Here is a 16,658-nt window from a genome sequence, read left to right on the forward strand (position 1 = left end):
ACTTATCACTGGAGAATGCAAAGAATACATTTCAAGCATTCCTCTTGCAACTTTCACGTCATTCATCTGAGATTAAAAACATTTACATTGATCAAGTTGAGTATACCAAAGGTCTTTGCAAACAGATATTCCAAAATACATTAAACTGAAATCGTTCTTTGGCTCCCCTAAATCAGTATTAATAATTTTTAAAAATCAAGTCTTCACTGAAGACAACGTATATTATAAATGCACATAATACATTTCTCCCAGTGTCACACACATGGATGTGTACTTATAGTGTTCATTCTTGCTCATCTTTGTTTGGAAATCCTAAATTTTAAGTCACTGCTTAAGTGTCTATTGTGCATGGAGCACAATATACTGTCCCACTTGAAGTGGTATCTGTCTTTTTTCCTGCTGGGAAAACCCAGCAAAATCCCTCATTTTCCAACAGCAGATTCCAAATGTTGTAACCTTTATTGTGTTGAATCAGAGACAGCTACTGCCCAAAACCAGGGCTCACAAAAGAATTGCAGTTCTCCTTAGCTGTCAAGAGAGCAGCATTGTGGAATGCTCACAATACCCAATGTTGGAAGAATTGATGATCACGTTGGCCCTCACGTAGATTGCAAAGAGTCCACCTGGAAGACGTTTTGATTGGAAGGAGTGGTAAAATATAGTTGCTGGGTGGGCATGCGATTATCACAGGGGCTATTCAGCCCCAGGGTCCTTTCAAAGTCTAGCAACTGTCCCATGAAATTAAAGTTGGGGGAGATATTAGATTTCTTCATTTTGACAATATCATAAGCATCATTCATGGATAAGTTGAGTTTTTGCATAAGATATGCAACTGTCACGGTGACCGAGCGACTGATCCCTGCCAGGCAGTGCACAAGTACTCCACAATTTTTCCCACGAGCTTCATCTGTTGGAAAAAAAAGAGAGACAAGAGACTATTAAGTCATATATTTCTTTCCTGTTTCAGATAACGTGAGTACCTGATGTGAGATGAAACATCAGTGAATTGCTGCTGTAATTTATTAAAAACCTACTGTACCTTCCCATGCCCAGATTTGAATAATATTTTAATACTTGGGTTTTCCTTTCCTAAAAAACCAAATACATCAAGGAAATAAGGTATTTCAAACTCAGGTTGTTCTATCCATATACAGCATAAATATTCTCTGGTGTTAAATGCAAGTGGTGAAATTACATGGTGCCATCTTTACTGGGCTGCATCACTCAACCTATATGCACTACAACTAAAATGTGCATTACTCTGTGCATAGACTGAACTGCTTTCTTGCAATGAAAGGGTATTATGCACTGTTCTGCACATAAAAAAGTAGTTGTGATCTATTTTTGCCTAAATGTCTGATCTACCCATCTTTTAAAACCAAGTTTTAATTAAAGAATATCTTTTAACTTTTTGGAATAATCCCAATAACTGTTCATCTGAAATAGAAAGGTCCTGGTAATTTGGTAGGTTGTATTTTTACTGGGTGCCAGCAAGAATTCTTTGTAAAATCACATTCTAGATAGAATTGGAAAGAAGTATTTTATAGAAATCATTTGTTGTAGAAACTTGGTCAGACACAGAAGTTTAAGATCACATTTGGCTGATAAAATAAAGCATTTTTTCAAGAGGAAGGAAGAAAAGAATCCTCCTCCAAACGCTTATGTATTTCATTTGGGTTTGTTTTCAAAGGTCTGTTAAATGGTTTTACAAGGGTAGTGCACTGCAGCTAAACAAGGAAAGTATTCAGCTGTTTTTAAAAAAAAAAAGGGGGGGGAGACCCAGAAGTCACAGGGGACAGCCCATTAAGAGAAACAGGATGTCAACATGGCTAGAAAATGGATTCCTTTGTCATAAGAAATACATTATAATGCCTGGAGATTTGCAGCTACCATCCTACAAATTCTTCTTACTGAGCTCAAATTACCAATATTGTGCTTATTACTACTACAGCTCCATCAGATTACAGTACAGTATTCATTGACAAACAAGGGCCTGGCAAAATGGAAAAAGAAGTCCAGCATAATTGGATCATTTCGCAGAGAGTAGAGAGAAAAAAAAAACAAGTGTTTGTGTCTAGTGCCACTTGAGAATATATCTGATGTGTTTAAGAGCTGGTATTCCCAAGAAAAGGCATGTTTGAACATATTTTAAGAAATTCGCTAAACCAGGATTGCTTAACCAATGTCCTACAGATACTACATCCATGATGGGGCAGATCCAAATTATAGTGATTATTTGAATTGAGAGTGATTTCATGATAAAAAGGCATGCCATAAGCATGCAACATAACCTATCCATGCTGATTCTTGTTTACTAAATTACTAAATTTTGAATTGATCAGATTCACTTCAATCAGAAGCCATCAAGAAGTTTTGAAACTGTAACATTTGATGGCATATATTTCTAAGATAATATACAGACAAAAATATTTGGTCTAATGAAAGTAATCAATAAAGCTAAATTAAGATTAAAAAGTATCTGGTACAATTCTACCTCAAATTATTGCTTATTTAAAAACAAAAAGCACAAAATGCAGTGAACATGGATATCATTCTTCATAAAAAGCATTTATTAAAAACTAAAATTGTAACAGCAAAAATAAAGACCCCTCCACCCTAGGATATCTCTTTTCCTTATCCATTTTCACAACAAGATCAATAACTAAAAGATCAACTGTACACTGTAAATTGAAATTATGCCAGCAGAAATGGATAAAGCTAGAGACATCTCTTGTGATCTGAAAAATGTGTGAAAAAATGCATTATGAAGTTGTCTTTGGAGAAGGCTTGCTGCTAGCAACATCTATGCTATCAAAGACAGGAACTAATTTTTCAACCTTACCTATAAAAGAGATTGCTTCAGGAAAGAATTGGGATAGGTTTTGGCTCCAATGATCAGAGATAGGGATCTGCTTGTACTTAAACTCCCCAGCATTTTCGAAGAGATTGGGCAGGTTGGGGGTGACATTCAATATGTATTTAATGCCAAACTCTTCGAGAACATCCAGGTTAGTAGAGTCCTTGGCGCAGCCCAAGTAGAGGTATGGCAAGATTTCCACAGGGAAGGAAGGCTGGTTGTTAGACAAAGGGCTGCCATCAGAGTCGGTGGCACTGTTAGGATCTCGGTCAATATCGGATTCCACATCTGAAGATGAGTCAGAGCTGATTCGGAGACCGCCCAACCCCAAGACTGGCAAAGGCGGAGAATTGCTGCTACAAGAACTGTCTAGATTAGTTTCACAGTGCAAGGCATACTCTGCCTGGAACCTGCAGAAACCCCCTGGGAAGAAAAGAAAAAGAAAGGGTTGGAATTAAAGAGAGTTCCCTTTAGAGCTCCTATAAACTGCTAGAGCCAGACGTCCCGGGACACTTTATGGTTTAAAAACATTAGAAAACTGAAAAGGGACTGATGCAGCTGTAAAAAAAACAAACAAACCCAGGAGATATTAGTGAAGAAAATTGAAATATTTCTCTTCTGTGGAGTTTAGTGGAATAAAACTAAACATAAACATAGCTATAGTGTCCCTTAGTAAAATGAAATCTATGTAACTGGATTTAGGCCATCCACCATTACAGTTGATCCAACAGCCGCAGCACATCAACTATTAATCAGACCTTTAAAGCCTTTAAAGAATACACAGTAAATTTCCAATCGCTTAAACATTCAGATGCTTTTATCTGAACCCTCACATATGCCTCCAGTGTTAAGCAGGCAGCTCAAGGTGCTAAAAAATTCAAACCCTACCCTTCCCTTTGGCTTCAGCTCCCCCACATCTTGATAACCTTCAAATAGCAAAGCTTATGCCACTCCAACCAGCAGGAACAGTAGTATGCAGAGGGATCAAGATCTGTAGTTCATCACTGATCCGGAAACTGGATTACATGATCTGTAAAGTACCTCTTTGGGTGGTATCGGGTTAGGGATGCCAGAGCTACTCACTGGCTTTTCAACCAAAGATGCAGTAGAACAATTGGCTGTTCCTTAAGGGCATCCTTTGCTTGAAAAGATTTCCTTACCCCTACAGAGCCTCTATACAGTATCCTTAATTGAAACAGCAGGATGCTCCTTTGAAATAATATTTTCGGTGAAGAAGGGTATTAATGGCTTAGGGAAGAGGAATTTTAGGAAGCAATGCATATTATTCTTCTGAAGAGCTAAGCTTGATTTGACAACCTCGGAGCCCAGACTATTCCTGGGGAAGGAAGCTGAAAATGCTGCTTGAGGATTCCCCTCCTCTCCACCCCCCCCCCCCGCCCAGAGCGGGCTCTTTCTCTTTGGAAGGGGCAGGCACAAGGCGTTTGACGCCAGAGGCAGGCACTTGCTACGTCGTTTTTCTGGAATCGGGATTTTCCCTACGAGGGGAATCCTTAACAAAGAGGAGAGTTCCGTTCATCCACCGGACTACAGAGGCGGGGAGTTTGCTTCCAAGCCAGCCCAAGAACTAGTTCAAAGGATTGAAAACATGGGAAGGGGGAGGGGAGGGTTTGCAGCCTGGAGCCTACAAGAGGTTTTAATCTCTTTACAACTCCAGGGCCATCTGGCAGCTCTGCGCTTCGGGCCACGCAGGGCAAAGGCGCCGGGCGGCCAGATGCCGGGGGCTGGTGCTAAAGGAATAAGGGCAAAAACGAATGGGGGCGGGGGAGGGAGAGACGCCGCGGATCTGGGTGCAAAAGGCAAAAAAAAAAAAAAAAAAAAAAACCCCGCGGGAGAACAGCGGAGCCGACCTGGTTAACCCCTCACCTTCCAGGTAGAAGGCCTTACAGCCGTCGTCTTTCAGACGCTTGAGGAGCAGCCCCAGCACCGAGTCGCCCACCGTGTTCTCGTTCCAGTCGCTGCTGTTCTCGTCGTAGAGGACCACGGTGTCGGTTCCGCAGCGGCGGGCGAACTTTTCGCGCTCCTCCTCGCCCCGGGCGAAGAGAGCGCGCAGCGGCAGGTTGCCCTTCTGCAGCCGGCGCAGCATAATCCCCGGCAGGGCCACGTTGATGGCCGACTCGATGTGCGAGGACTCGTAGAGCTCCTGCGGGCGACAGTCCATCAGCAGCAGCCGCTCGTTGCCCAGCTCCAGCTGCTCGTTTAGCCACGCCACCGTCTTGCAGATCGCCATGTCCGACGCGAGAGAGGCTACCGGCGAGCGAAGCGTATCTAGCATGAGGAAGGACTCGGGCGGGCCAGGCTGGGGGGGCCGCTCCGCAAAGCGCCCCTATCCAGAGAGCCACGGCGACCGGCGGGATGGAGCCCGGGGGGGGGGGCGCCCGTTGCTCGCCTTTTCCGCCTTAGCCTCCGGGTGAAGGGAGTCGGCTAACCCGTCTCTCCGCAGCGCTGTGCGCGTTGCAAGCCGAAGTGCTGCTCTCGTCTTGGGAGAGCTGCTTTCTCTGGAGCGTTGCCGGGGACTCCCTTAGTTTAGATACGTTAGCATCGCTCTTTAGTTCCTGCAATTACAAGTACATGTGTAGAAGCGCTTTTTTTTTCTCTTTTGCACAGGACAAGTAAATGCATTAAAGGTAGGTAGAGCGATTTAACTAGACCCGGGGCAATTACTGCTCTATCTACCGCTCCCGTATGCAGCTTTTCATGGCCTGGGCTCCTATTTCTTTTCTCCTCTCCTGCTTCTTCTCCTTCTCTTTCTTTCTTTGCCTCCTATTTTGCTTGCTTGCTTGCTTTCCTTCTTTCTTTCAAGTCCTCTTGTGATCAATGTCCCTTTTAATCAACCCTGCACACTATCGCCCCTCTTTCAGCGCCAGGCAGTTCCTCAATGGATACAAACATGGAACGTCTCAATGGATACATTCTCTCGCTCGGCCAATCAGCGCTTGCGGAAGGGGCGGTTGCCGTGGAAACGGGCCGGCTGGAACAGGTTGTGTTGATGAATTGTTAATGAGTTTGTCATTCACAAAAACGGAAAGGAATTTCCGCTCCGGATAAGCCGAGTGCAAACAAGCAGCAACAGCAGCTCAGCGGGAGGAAGGAAGAAAGGTGCGGGGGGGGGGGGAGGGAGCGGGAGAGGGGAAGGCACAGCCACTAGAGTCGCGCGTCTGGGGCTCGAGTTTCCTTCTGTTGAAGCTCCAGCAGAGCAGCCCAGCGATTATACAACAAATGGTCCAATTAAAGGAAGAACAAAAGGGCTCTCCATGTTTTCCCTACATAAACGCGCTTGTTAAGGGCACTTCACAGCCGGGTGTTTCATTCTGCAACTCAAGTTGCATTGATCGTGGACCCCCTTCCTCTTTAAAATAATTTTTCCGGTGTTCCTCCCCCCTCCCTTCTCTCTTTCCTTCCTTGTGCCTTACTTTTTTTTTTATAGGATCCCCGGTAGCTTTCCTTCCATAGGCGAACCTTCCATAGGCGAACCCCTTGAAAAAAATCGCGTGGGTTTTCCCCCCTCCCCCCCCCCACTCCTTAAGAAACCCACCCAGCACACTTCCGGCTGCTTCCCAACGAGCCAAAGCATCTGAAAGAATTAATAGCACCGCTGACCTGAAAAAGGGAAAGTGCGCTAATGCTCCTTATTCTGTCCTCCGGGCAAGCATATTAATTGTGGCAGAAGGGACTGGCTTGTCATTACAGCCAAGCGTGGGCCGGAGTTAAATGTGTAGCGTAAAAGAGAAAGTCGTTTGGCATTTCCTAGGATGGCTGCTGGCGCTGTATTGTCCATTGTTCCCATAGTCTGAAATCTTATGGGAGATTTCCCTGCTCGGGCGCGCGCTTTCCTTGCAGTTCTTGGCTTTGAAAGGGGTTATTCCCACGCATTAACCTCTCCCTTTACTGCCAGATGCCCGGTTCATTATTCGAAAAGCCATTAAGGACAAGGAAATTAGTTCGGCAGTCAACGGGCATAGGCAGCAAGAGAATGACCCGTGTTAAAATCCTGCCCCATCCGCTGTGGCTTCGATTGGCAGTCAGAGGCCAAACTTAGTGCGTGTAACAAGTGTTTACTCGAAAGTAAGTCTCGCTACATTGGTAGGCCGGCTTTCAAGGCTTCCCTCCCTCCCAGAATAGGAGGATCTATGAAATAGCTGATTTGTAAGGTGGCGATGAGGATGTAAAGTTCTTCAAAAAGTTTAGGCATTAGGTTGGTACCACGTAAAGTCTGCGGAAAGAATGCAAAGCTTTCCCCCTGCAATCTGATCATGAAATCAGCTTGTTGCAAAATTATCGAGGCTAGGGGTGGGAAGGATGGGAACAGTAGTGCAATCTAGAAGGGTTTTTGCAGCCAGACCCTGAGATACAACATCGGAAAGAAAGTTTGTGCGGAGGGGAGGAACAGAGAACCAACAGTGACAATCCTAGCTTTAAGCATTGAAAGCCAATACCCTCCACAGAATTCCCAAATTCACTTGTCCCTGTTTATAAATTAGCTCTGGCTCTGTCCTTCCCTCTAAGAAGGAAACTCCTTACTGTGTGAGTGTGTGGTGGAGGGGAGAGACAAGGCTCCTGTACGATCCTCAGATTGCTGTTAATACTTCTACCCTAAAAAACAAATCCAGAATCTTGCGTTATCTGTGTCCAAATCCCTCTATCTATAACATTTTCAAATTGGTTAGCATTTGACAATTTAAAAAGACATTTTTAAAGATGATGTCTGAAGACTTTTTTTTTTTTTTTTTGCAAATTCATGTCACTTGTATCTATTTTGATACAGCATTAGGTAAACAATCCCAGTAGGTGGCAGCCCTTTGTCGGTCTCAGCTGATAAGTCTGGTGGGACTTGGTTGACACTTGATGAGAGACCAAGAGGAAATAATGTAGATGTGGGTAGTCTGGGAAGTCATTGCAGTATTCTAAAGCTTCTGAGAAAGAAAGAAAAAATTAGAAAAAGGTCCGTGTGATCCATTGTTTCTTGACCTTGCCAATTTTAAGATGTGTAGACTTCAACTCCCAGAATTCCCAAGCCAACATGCTGGCTGGGGAAGTCTGGGAGTTGAAGTCTACACATCTTAAAGTTGCCAAGATTGAGAAATACTGATGTATTCATCAGCTCAACACAAGGAAGAGCCTAAATTGTTATAGGTAAGAGGCCTGGATCTTTTTATCCTACTAAAAGGTCCCTAAATTCTTATCTGGGGCTAGTCAAATATATTTATATCTGACTAGCTCCACATAATGCAGAGCTGGCCCCTATTTATCTACATTTCCAAATACTCAAGCATACTTACCTCTTTCCATTTGAATACTATATGAACGCAGACTGAGTTCAGACATAGGCAGTATAATATTCCTTCCACAAGCAATACAGAACATGTGGAAACCAAAGAATCTCCTTAGAAACAAGGGAAGAAGGAGGAAGGAGAATGTATTGCCAAGATCTACCTATAATATATCTCCTGACAACTGATGCTTGTCTAATGACAGTAAATTCACTGAGTGGCCAGGGATTGTCTAAAGGACACAAACCTTACTGGGACTTGATTGGAGATTTAGCAATAATAGATAAATAGAAGTAATAGATAAAATGAACCTTACTTTTAAATATGTTCTGCAAGGCGATCAAACCGGTCAGTCCTAGAGGAGATCAACCCTTACTGTGTTGAAGCGTTAATCAGCCTCATTCTGCCTCTGGGGAAACTGTAATTAATTAGAGGTGAATGGATCTTGTTTTCGATGCTGTATACTTTCAAAGAAAGAAAACCCGAATGTATTCTAAGAAACATTAAACACTTAATGCAGTGACAGACTGCTCTTTAGAAGACCAGATCCTGAAGATGAAATACTTTGGCCACTTAATGAGAACGAAGGACTTACTGGAGAAGAGCCTAATGCTGGGAAAGATTGAGGGCAAAAAAGAAGAGGACTCCAGAGAATGAGGTGGCTGAATGGAGTCACCAAAGCCGTAGGCGTGAGCTTAAATGGACTCCAGAGGATCATAGAGGACAGGAAGGCCTGGAGGAACATTGTCCATGGGGTTGCGATGTGTCGGACATGACTTTGCAACTAAGAACAACAACAACAACATGACCAAGGAGCTAGGAAAGGAAGGTACTGTCATGCTATCAACTTATAAGACTCTTTGTCATGTTGAGTGTGAATTACATATGTAAGTCACTTCTTATGAGATGGGCAGCCATATAAATGTGATAAATAATTTATCCAATAAAACCTACAAAACTTTCAATGTGTACCTGGCCCTCCAAGGAAAGTGTCATCATATTGATGAGAAGGGTAGCATATAAAGTTTAAATAAATAAATAAACAGAATCGGTTTGTTCATGCTTTCTGTGATATTGTCTCCCAGTTTGGCGATATGTTGGAGTGCATTGCTTAAAATTTTCAATTTATATGATGACTGGATTGGAATTATGGAACTGTCCTCCAACTTACTGAGAGGGCATTTAGTTGAAGAAGACTGTTGTAACATGCTTCATCTATTCACCAATGTTCTTGGAGTTCTCTTTGGCATGGGAAAGAAATTGAACAAGCATAGCTGGAGTCCAGCTCTTCACTTTTAGTCATGTAGAAATCCCATTCCAGCAATTTCCCAGGTTCCTTTCCCTCATCTGTATCATGTGCTATTCCAGAGCCTAATAGCAGAGAAAATATAAGTTCATTTGTGGTACTAAAAAAAACCTCCCCTTTCAAGAAAGTGTTTTTATCTACAGTTAGGGAAAACTTTGCCATTGTCCTTCAAATACATTCCCCATAGCTTGGTGGATGGTGGAGCTTCAAGGTAACAAAATTCCTGCCTTTGCTACCTTCTAGTGTGCTGCTCAGAAGAAGTAACAGGGCAACTCTGTTTTCTTTGGAAAGAAGGAAGAGAATATGGGTAGGGCTTTCTTGGAAGGGCCACGTAAATATTGGAAAGCTTTGTAGGCTTTATTGGATAATCTTGCATGCCAGATTAACCTCACTGACTGGAGGTTAACCATGAGTACTCTGTGCAGCCAACCAAAATAGTCTCATGATTAAAACAGTTACAGTGGTTTGCAAAACTCAGTCATGCAGTTCAGTTCTTTATTGTGATTAATCCTCTGTCAAGTGAAGGTGGACAAGGAGGGAGTCACAATATATAGACTTCATATACAGTGGAACATACTCACGAAAACTGCATGTTGGTTTTTAGGTTCCAGTTGTTACAGCTTTTTGAAGCAGCTCCTTTTTAGTTTGGTAAGGCTAAGGATTGTTACAGGTGACAAAGCCCACATATTATATATCATTAAAGATCTGAGGATGAAAAGTGACTGGTTAAAGATACAGTTTGTATGACTGTGCAAGCTTATGCTGTTTTAATGATCATGTTGGAACGGAGCAAGAAAGAGATTGTTTCTGCCACCATCCCTTTCATCTTTACATAATGGAGTTGTTGATTGAAGCTTAGATTCTGTTATCAAAATTAGATTGGCTCTAATCAATATTTTTTTAGCACCAGCTTTGCAAATGTAACAACAATCGAATTGCTCTTTACTGCCTTACAATGATACTATTTGTTTTGAGAAAGGCATAAAGCAGAACTAAATAAATAGTTGGTGCTATATAAAATAAAATAAAAAGTTGGTGCTAAATAAATAGTTGGTGCTACAGTTGATGCTCTATTTTGACAGACAGTCCTTAATGTGTTTTGCGAGGCCCATTCACAAAATTCTCTGATTCTAGTTCAGAAGTAGAGGCATGTATTTAATTTATAGGCTACCCAACTCTGATAGCCACAAGGAAAATAATGGCATTCTCAGTTTCATTTTTCTACCTTCCCCATGCCATGCCAGGGTGTACTTTCTTCCAGTTGATTAAAATATTTAGAAGTGTCTAACAGCTTGCTTACTTATAACATTTTGGATATTTTTGATAAATATTATCCCCACGTTGTGGATTGTGGACTTTTCCTCCAAGAATATTCAGATTCTTGGCTTACTACTACCCAGTCTTTTGCAAAGTCAAGAATCTGAAAATAATACAGTTCTTTGTCATTATAAAACACTGTTCTCTCTCTTTGAATATACTTGTTTTCTTCTAGGTTTCCAGGCTCCCATTGTCTCAAACCTCTCTCTAGGTAGTTGCTATGATTATCCCTAAGGACTAAAATCTTTGGAGGATAGATCAAGAGCCTTTTTGTAATCAGGAAAAAAAAGAAAACAACAATAAAAAGCATTTATTAATATAGTTATTTAAAAATCCATCAGGAAAGGGAAAAATGTCATAATAGACGATGCCATAGTTTTCATTTTAGGGATATGTTTAAGTAAAGGCATCACATGGACATTTTATATAACAATGAAAAAAATGAAATTTGATTTATGACTGTGATAATTAGGATAGTTTATAGAAAGTAATGAATAATGATGTAACTTTAGAGAGATAGGTTAAAATATATTTGTATTTACAGTTGCCATGAAGAATATTTCAATAATAATTATACGGGGGAAAATGTTTCCTACAAATGGGGCATTGTTGCCTCAGACAATTAGAATAAATCAGTGGTGAAATCCTATTTTTTTTACTACCAGTTCTGTGGGTGTGGTGTGGCTTGGTGGGTGTGGCAGGGGAAGGATACTGCAAAATCCCCATTCCCTCCCCACTCCTGGGGGAAGGATATTGCAAAATCTCCATTCCCATCCCACTCTGGGGCCAGCCAGAGGTGGTATTTGCTGGTTCTCCGAACTACTCCGAACTACTCAAAATTTCTGCTGCCGGTTCTCTGAACTGCTCAAAATTTCTGCTACCAGTTCTCCAGAACCTGTCAGAACCTGCTGGATTTCACCCCTGGAATAAATGCTATCCATGCTTCCATGTTTTCATGGAAGTTTTCTGGGGGAATTTGAAAGTTATTTTGTAGAATTCAAATGCAGAATCATAAGCCCTGTGCAGCTACAGAAATGAAACTGAGAGATAATAATACAGATTAGTACAAAGCTTGGAAGTATATATAGAACTGCCCCACTCTAGTTTGTTGGACAATATGTACAATATGGACATGGTTTTATAACAGACTATCTAGTCATGTCTGACTCTAGGGGGCAGTGCTCAACTCCATTTCTTAATCAAGCCAGCATTGCCTGAACACCATTTCCGTGGTCATGTGGCCAGCATGATGATATGCCGAGCCACACAGAAAGCTGCTACCTTCCCAAATGTACCCGAAGTGATACCTATTTATCTTCATGCATTTGCATGCTTTCGAACTGCTAGTTCGACAGAAGCTGGGGTAAGGACAGGAGCTCACCCTGTCATACGGCGCTCAGAACTCAAACCCAGGCTGTTAGCTTTCCTGATGAGCCTCTTGATTTATCCTATACACATACTTTAAAACTGCTGATAAACTTTTCCCATCACTTTACTTAGATTTTGACTAGGGCTACTTGTTTTGTTTTTGACAAGTGGCATTTGCAACTAGTTTTTAGATAGAATTGCTAAGTGGTTATTTAATTGCTTGCTCTAAAGTTTTCACATTCTCTGCACAGCAAAGCAGTACGCCAGATTTGATTGAACATAAACAGGTAAAGAAGGAACATTTCTTCTTGCAAAAGCTTGGTCTGATATTTCAGAAAGCGGTAACTATGCATGTCAGTTTACTCCCCCATAGAATTTTCCACATAGGTGGAAATTCTGCAGCATCCAGAAGTTCCCACTGGGAACTAATTTTTGGGCAAATGTGTGCATATTTAAATTTTCCAAAATTCAGATTCCCTTTACATGCTAACTTGGCATGGCACTATGTCACCTAGCTCCCATGTTAGCCTCCTGGGCAGTTAAAGGAGATTTCTTATGGTCTAGTTATGGTGCAATTCCAATTGTAGAATATCTGTTGAATAATGCTCAACATTATCTCTGTGTAAACACAGCTCTGCTGGGTTTGAGGGAAGATCATTTTTCCATTTGTGAAAATCTTCCTTTCCGTACATAAATGTGAGGTTCTGACTAGATATCAATTGAAACTTTAACTGAATGTAATCTTTCTAGTCACTCTTATAAATTTCATACTCGTGATTGCCTCCCCACCTTCCTGGATTCATTTTTTCTTGCTTATATAAATAATCTGTATTAAACTCTTACTTGCCATGTTTGTCAATCTCTAAACTCTAGCAAACCATTGTGTTTTTCAACCCCACGCCCGACCGTAGAGATTGTATCTCCCATGGTTGCAGTGTTAAGGAAAGGCTGCTTGTAAAACTATAGTATTATGCTTTCAGTGGAATGTTTTATGTCCAAAGAAGGAAACTTTACCTCAACTTAAATTTTACTGTATATAAAGTGGCCAAACTGTACCTCATTCAGCATAGAACAATGTTAAAAAAAAAACAAACCCATTTGGCATCAGGAATTTGGGTACACCAATGACCTATCTTCACTGCTTGGACTGAGTTCATCACTCATTATTGCTGTGACTAAGCACTGATGTAACATTTCCAGAGGTTTACCTAAATGGAAACAAATAAGAGAAATAGAGAAGATATAATTTGCAAAGTGTGATACCATCAATCCCACTAGGTGAATTAGAGAAGGAAATCAACCCCAACCCTATGATAGATATAGAAAATATACACTGCTGAAAAAAATAAAGGGAACACAAGCAGTAGACATCCGAGATCTGAATGAATGAAATAGCCTTATTAAATACTTTGTTCGTTACATACAGTAGTTTTGTGTTCCCTTTAGTTGCTTGAGCAGTGTATAAACTACTGTATGTAAAGAACAAAGTATTTAATAAGGCTATTTCATTCATTCAGATCTCGGATGTCTTCTGCTTGTATTCCCTTTATTTTTTTCAGCAGTATATTTTTTCCCTTCTTATATCTTTCACTATCTCTACTTTTGCTTACTTTTAATCCTGTTTTTACCAGTTAACTGTTTTGCTTTTTCTTTTATTTATTTTTCTTTCTGTTGATGTTTAATAAGTAAATATTAAGCTGTAGCTTTGCTAGCTGAACTGACTTGAGTTATGTGCTTGCTCTGATCTCAATATAGGGATGAACCGGAAGTGTGCTGAATGCAAACCAAACTGGAAATGACCCAGAGTAACATCCCAACAAGCACTTAGTGTGAATGTGAAGACTTGTTTCACCTTGATCTTACTTGTATCTCATTTACAGATATATTCATTTAATAAAATGTATATTTATATTACTCATCAAACATGGTTTCAGGACTATTGACATAACATGATTCCCAACATGTTGTGTAAATATATCAGTATATCAGACTTAAAACACAGTCCTGCCAATGTTCTGTATATTGTCAGTCTGATCACATGAAAGAATTTGCAGGAATAGCTACTGTTCCATAAAATGTTGCAGAACTCATCTTGAGTGTTGTATCAATTTCTAACTGCAGTCATTTAAAAAAAGATCTGAAGAGTTGGAATTGGTGCTTACAAGGGGAATGAAAGTGTATGAACAACAAAGCGTGTAAGGCTAAAAAACCTCATCCTGGATATGTTTATCCTAGGCAAAATAAGATAAAAAGGGTCTTCAATAAGATAAAAGAGGGTCCTGGATATGTTTAACTGAGGCAAAAAAAAAAGAAGAAAGAAAGATAAAAGACTACAACATACAGGAAAACTTGGGAGGGTTTGCTGCTTTAGAAGCAAGGATTACATCTCCTGAGAAGATAATGATTGAATAGTAGTAGATACCTCATAGGATCCAAAAGCAACTGAAGTGAAAGTCTTATGCTCTCTGCATGTCTTTGAGCAGAAACTAGCACCCATATGCATTAACTTGGAATGTTATGTACTCAGGCAGCACTAGGTTAGATTATCTCTAATAATGACGGCTGTGGCTGGGAGGGCTTTTTATCAGGTTCGCCTGATTCACCAGTTGTGTCCCTTTTTGGATTGGGACTCGTTAAATACGGTCACTCATGCCCTCATCACTTCCCGCCTGGACTACTGCAATGCTCTCTATATGGGGCTCCCCTTGAGGAGCACCCAGAGGCTCCAGCTGGTCCAGAATGCGGCCATGCGGGTGGTTATGGGAGCGACGTGGTGCTCCCATGTGACCGCCCTCCTGCGCGAGCTGCACTGGCTCCCGGTGGTCTTCTGGGTGCGCTTCAAGGTTTTGGTTACCACCTTTAGAGTGCTCCATGGCTTAGGACCGGAGTATTTACGAGACCGCCTTCTACCACCAGTAGCCTCTCACCGATCAGTATGCTCCCATAGGAGCTTCTCAGGGTGCCGTCGGTCAAACAGTGTCGACTGGCAGCCCCCAGGGGGAGAGCCTTCTCTGTGGGGGCACCCGCCATCTGGAACGAGCTCACCACGGAGATACGGAGGATCCCGGATCTGCGCACTTTCTGCCGTGCCCTCAAAACATTCCTATTTCAAGAGGGTGGCCTGGCCTAACTTTTCTTTTAAACTGTTTTTTAAATTTTAAATTTGTCTTATAAATTGGGGTGTTTTAAATTTGTTTTCTGGGCCAAATTATTTAATTGTATTTTAAATTGGTTTTTTAACATTTGTATTATATGTATTTTATCTTTTGGCTGTTCACCGCCCTGAGTCCTTTAGGAGTAGGGCGGTATATAAATTCAATAAATAATAATAATAATAATCTCCTAGTTTTGATTCTATGATTTCAGGTGTTTTACCTTACCAACAATTTGTGGCTTCTAAGTTGTTTTGTAAAGAGAACCTCTCAGTTTTGTAGTGCTGCTGCAGTTCTAGCTTTCTATACATTCATTCACAGGTATTATTTATTTTTCCTACGGTTGATTTTTTAAAAATTTGATTTGATTATGTGCCATCATGTCATTTTCAACTTCTAGCAACCACATAGATTTTCTCTGTGAAGATCAGTCCCAAACCTGTTCTTTCAGGTCTCCCAAAGGTGAATGCATCACCATCAGGGGTGAAATGCTCTGAAGTCGCTTCGCTACTGGTCTGCTTCGCGTGCGCATGCATGGTGCTCACCAAACACACGCTTTGTATGCAGGCGCACCGCAGGCGCTACTGCGCAACACTGAAAAAGGAGGATTAAGAATATTTTCTGAGTCTGCAAAGGTAAGTAGAACAGCAGGGGGGAAACAGCTGTGCCATGCAATTTAGATTTCCTAGAAAACAGGATTTCCTGCTTTCTGGAGAATATAAATTGTGCGGCACAGCTGATCGTCACACAGCTGATCATTGGAAATACCTGTTCACCCAAACCTATAGCATTTTTTTCTACCGGTTCGGGTGAACTGGTCTGAACCGGTAGCATTTCATCCCTGATCACCACTGAAAAATGAGCCAATACACCTTGCTGTTAATAGTTTTTTTTATTCCAGCTCAATCTGACTATATCTACCAAGTGCCTTTTTGCTATCTCAGTACTGAGTACTTTAAAAAACTAGAAAGTGCATATTGCTTTTGGATAAGCTGTGGAAACTATTATGAGATACCATCAGGCTATAGTTTTCTATATGAGGACCTTGGGCCTATGTACTTGAAACTGCACATAGTTCATGAAAGAGTAAAGCACCATGTGGCCAGGTTTTTGTGCTGCAAAATTTCTAGGGTTCCATTAAAATGTAGAGTATTGTTTAGGTAATTATATGAACAGAAAGAACTTCAGGTTTTGCAACAAGCAAAGTCAATGCGGAAGCCAGATTCACTTAACATTATTAACTTAGCAACTGTAATGATTCACGTAACAACTGTGGCAAGAAAGGTTATAAAATGGGGCAAAGCTCACTTAACAAATGTTTCATTTAGCAAAGATCTGTTTGATTTACAAAGATTTGTTTAAGAACCACA

General features: G+C 41.2%; 1 protein-coding gene across 1 annotated transcript; it reads right to left on the bottom strand.

The window, feature by feature from the left end:
- Window positions 1-253: 253 nt before the first annotated feature.
- DUSP6 (dual specificity phosphatase 6) lies at window positions 254-5,150 on the bottom strand. The gene is made up of 3 exons (XM_070947060.1): window positions 4,742-5,150; window positions 2,843-3,280; window positions 254-907 (listed from the first exon to the last, which is right to left on the bottom strand). Exons 1-3 carry the CDS (start codon window positions 5,148-5,150, stop codon window positions 600-602), a joined length of 1,155 nt encoding a protein of 384 aa, XP_070803161.1. The 3' UTR covers window positions 254-599.
- Between the last annotated feature and the right edge of the window lie 11,508 nt (window positions 5,151-16,658).

This window comes from Pituophis catenifer, unplaced genomic scaffold (assembly GCF_029215685.1).
Source record: "Pituophis catenifer annectens isolate HBS135680 unplaced genomic scaffold, rPitCat1.0.hap2 SCAF_7, whole genome shotgun sequence".
NCBI lineage: Eukaryota > Metazoa > Chordata > Lepidosauria > Squamata > Colubridae > Pituophis > Pituophis catenifer.

What these genes read in the sequence shown, in the direction of transcription:
- DUSP6 (XM_070947060.1), bottom strand. Translation starts at nt 5,150, where the DNA reads ATGCTAGATACGCTTCGCTCGCCGGTAGCCTCTCTCGCGTCGGACATG. An exon ending in TAAGGCCTTCTACCTGGAAG is followed by an intron (nt 3,281 to 4,741) that starts GTGAGGGGTTAA and finishes TTTTCTTCCCAG; the next exon opens with GGGGTTTCTGCAGGTTCCAG. An exon ending in TGAAGCAATCTCTTTTATAG is followed by an intron (nt 908 to 2,842) that starts GTAAGGTTGAAA and finishes TTTTTCCAACAG; the next exon opens with ATGAAGCTCGTGGGAAAAAT.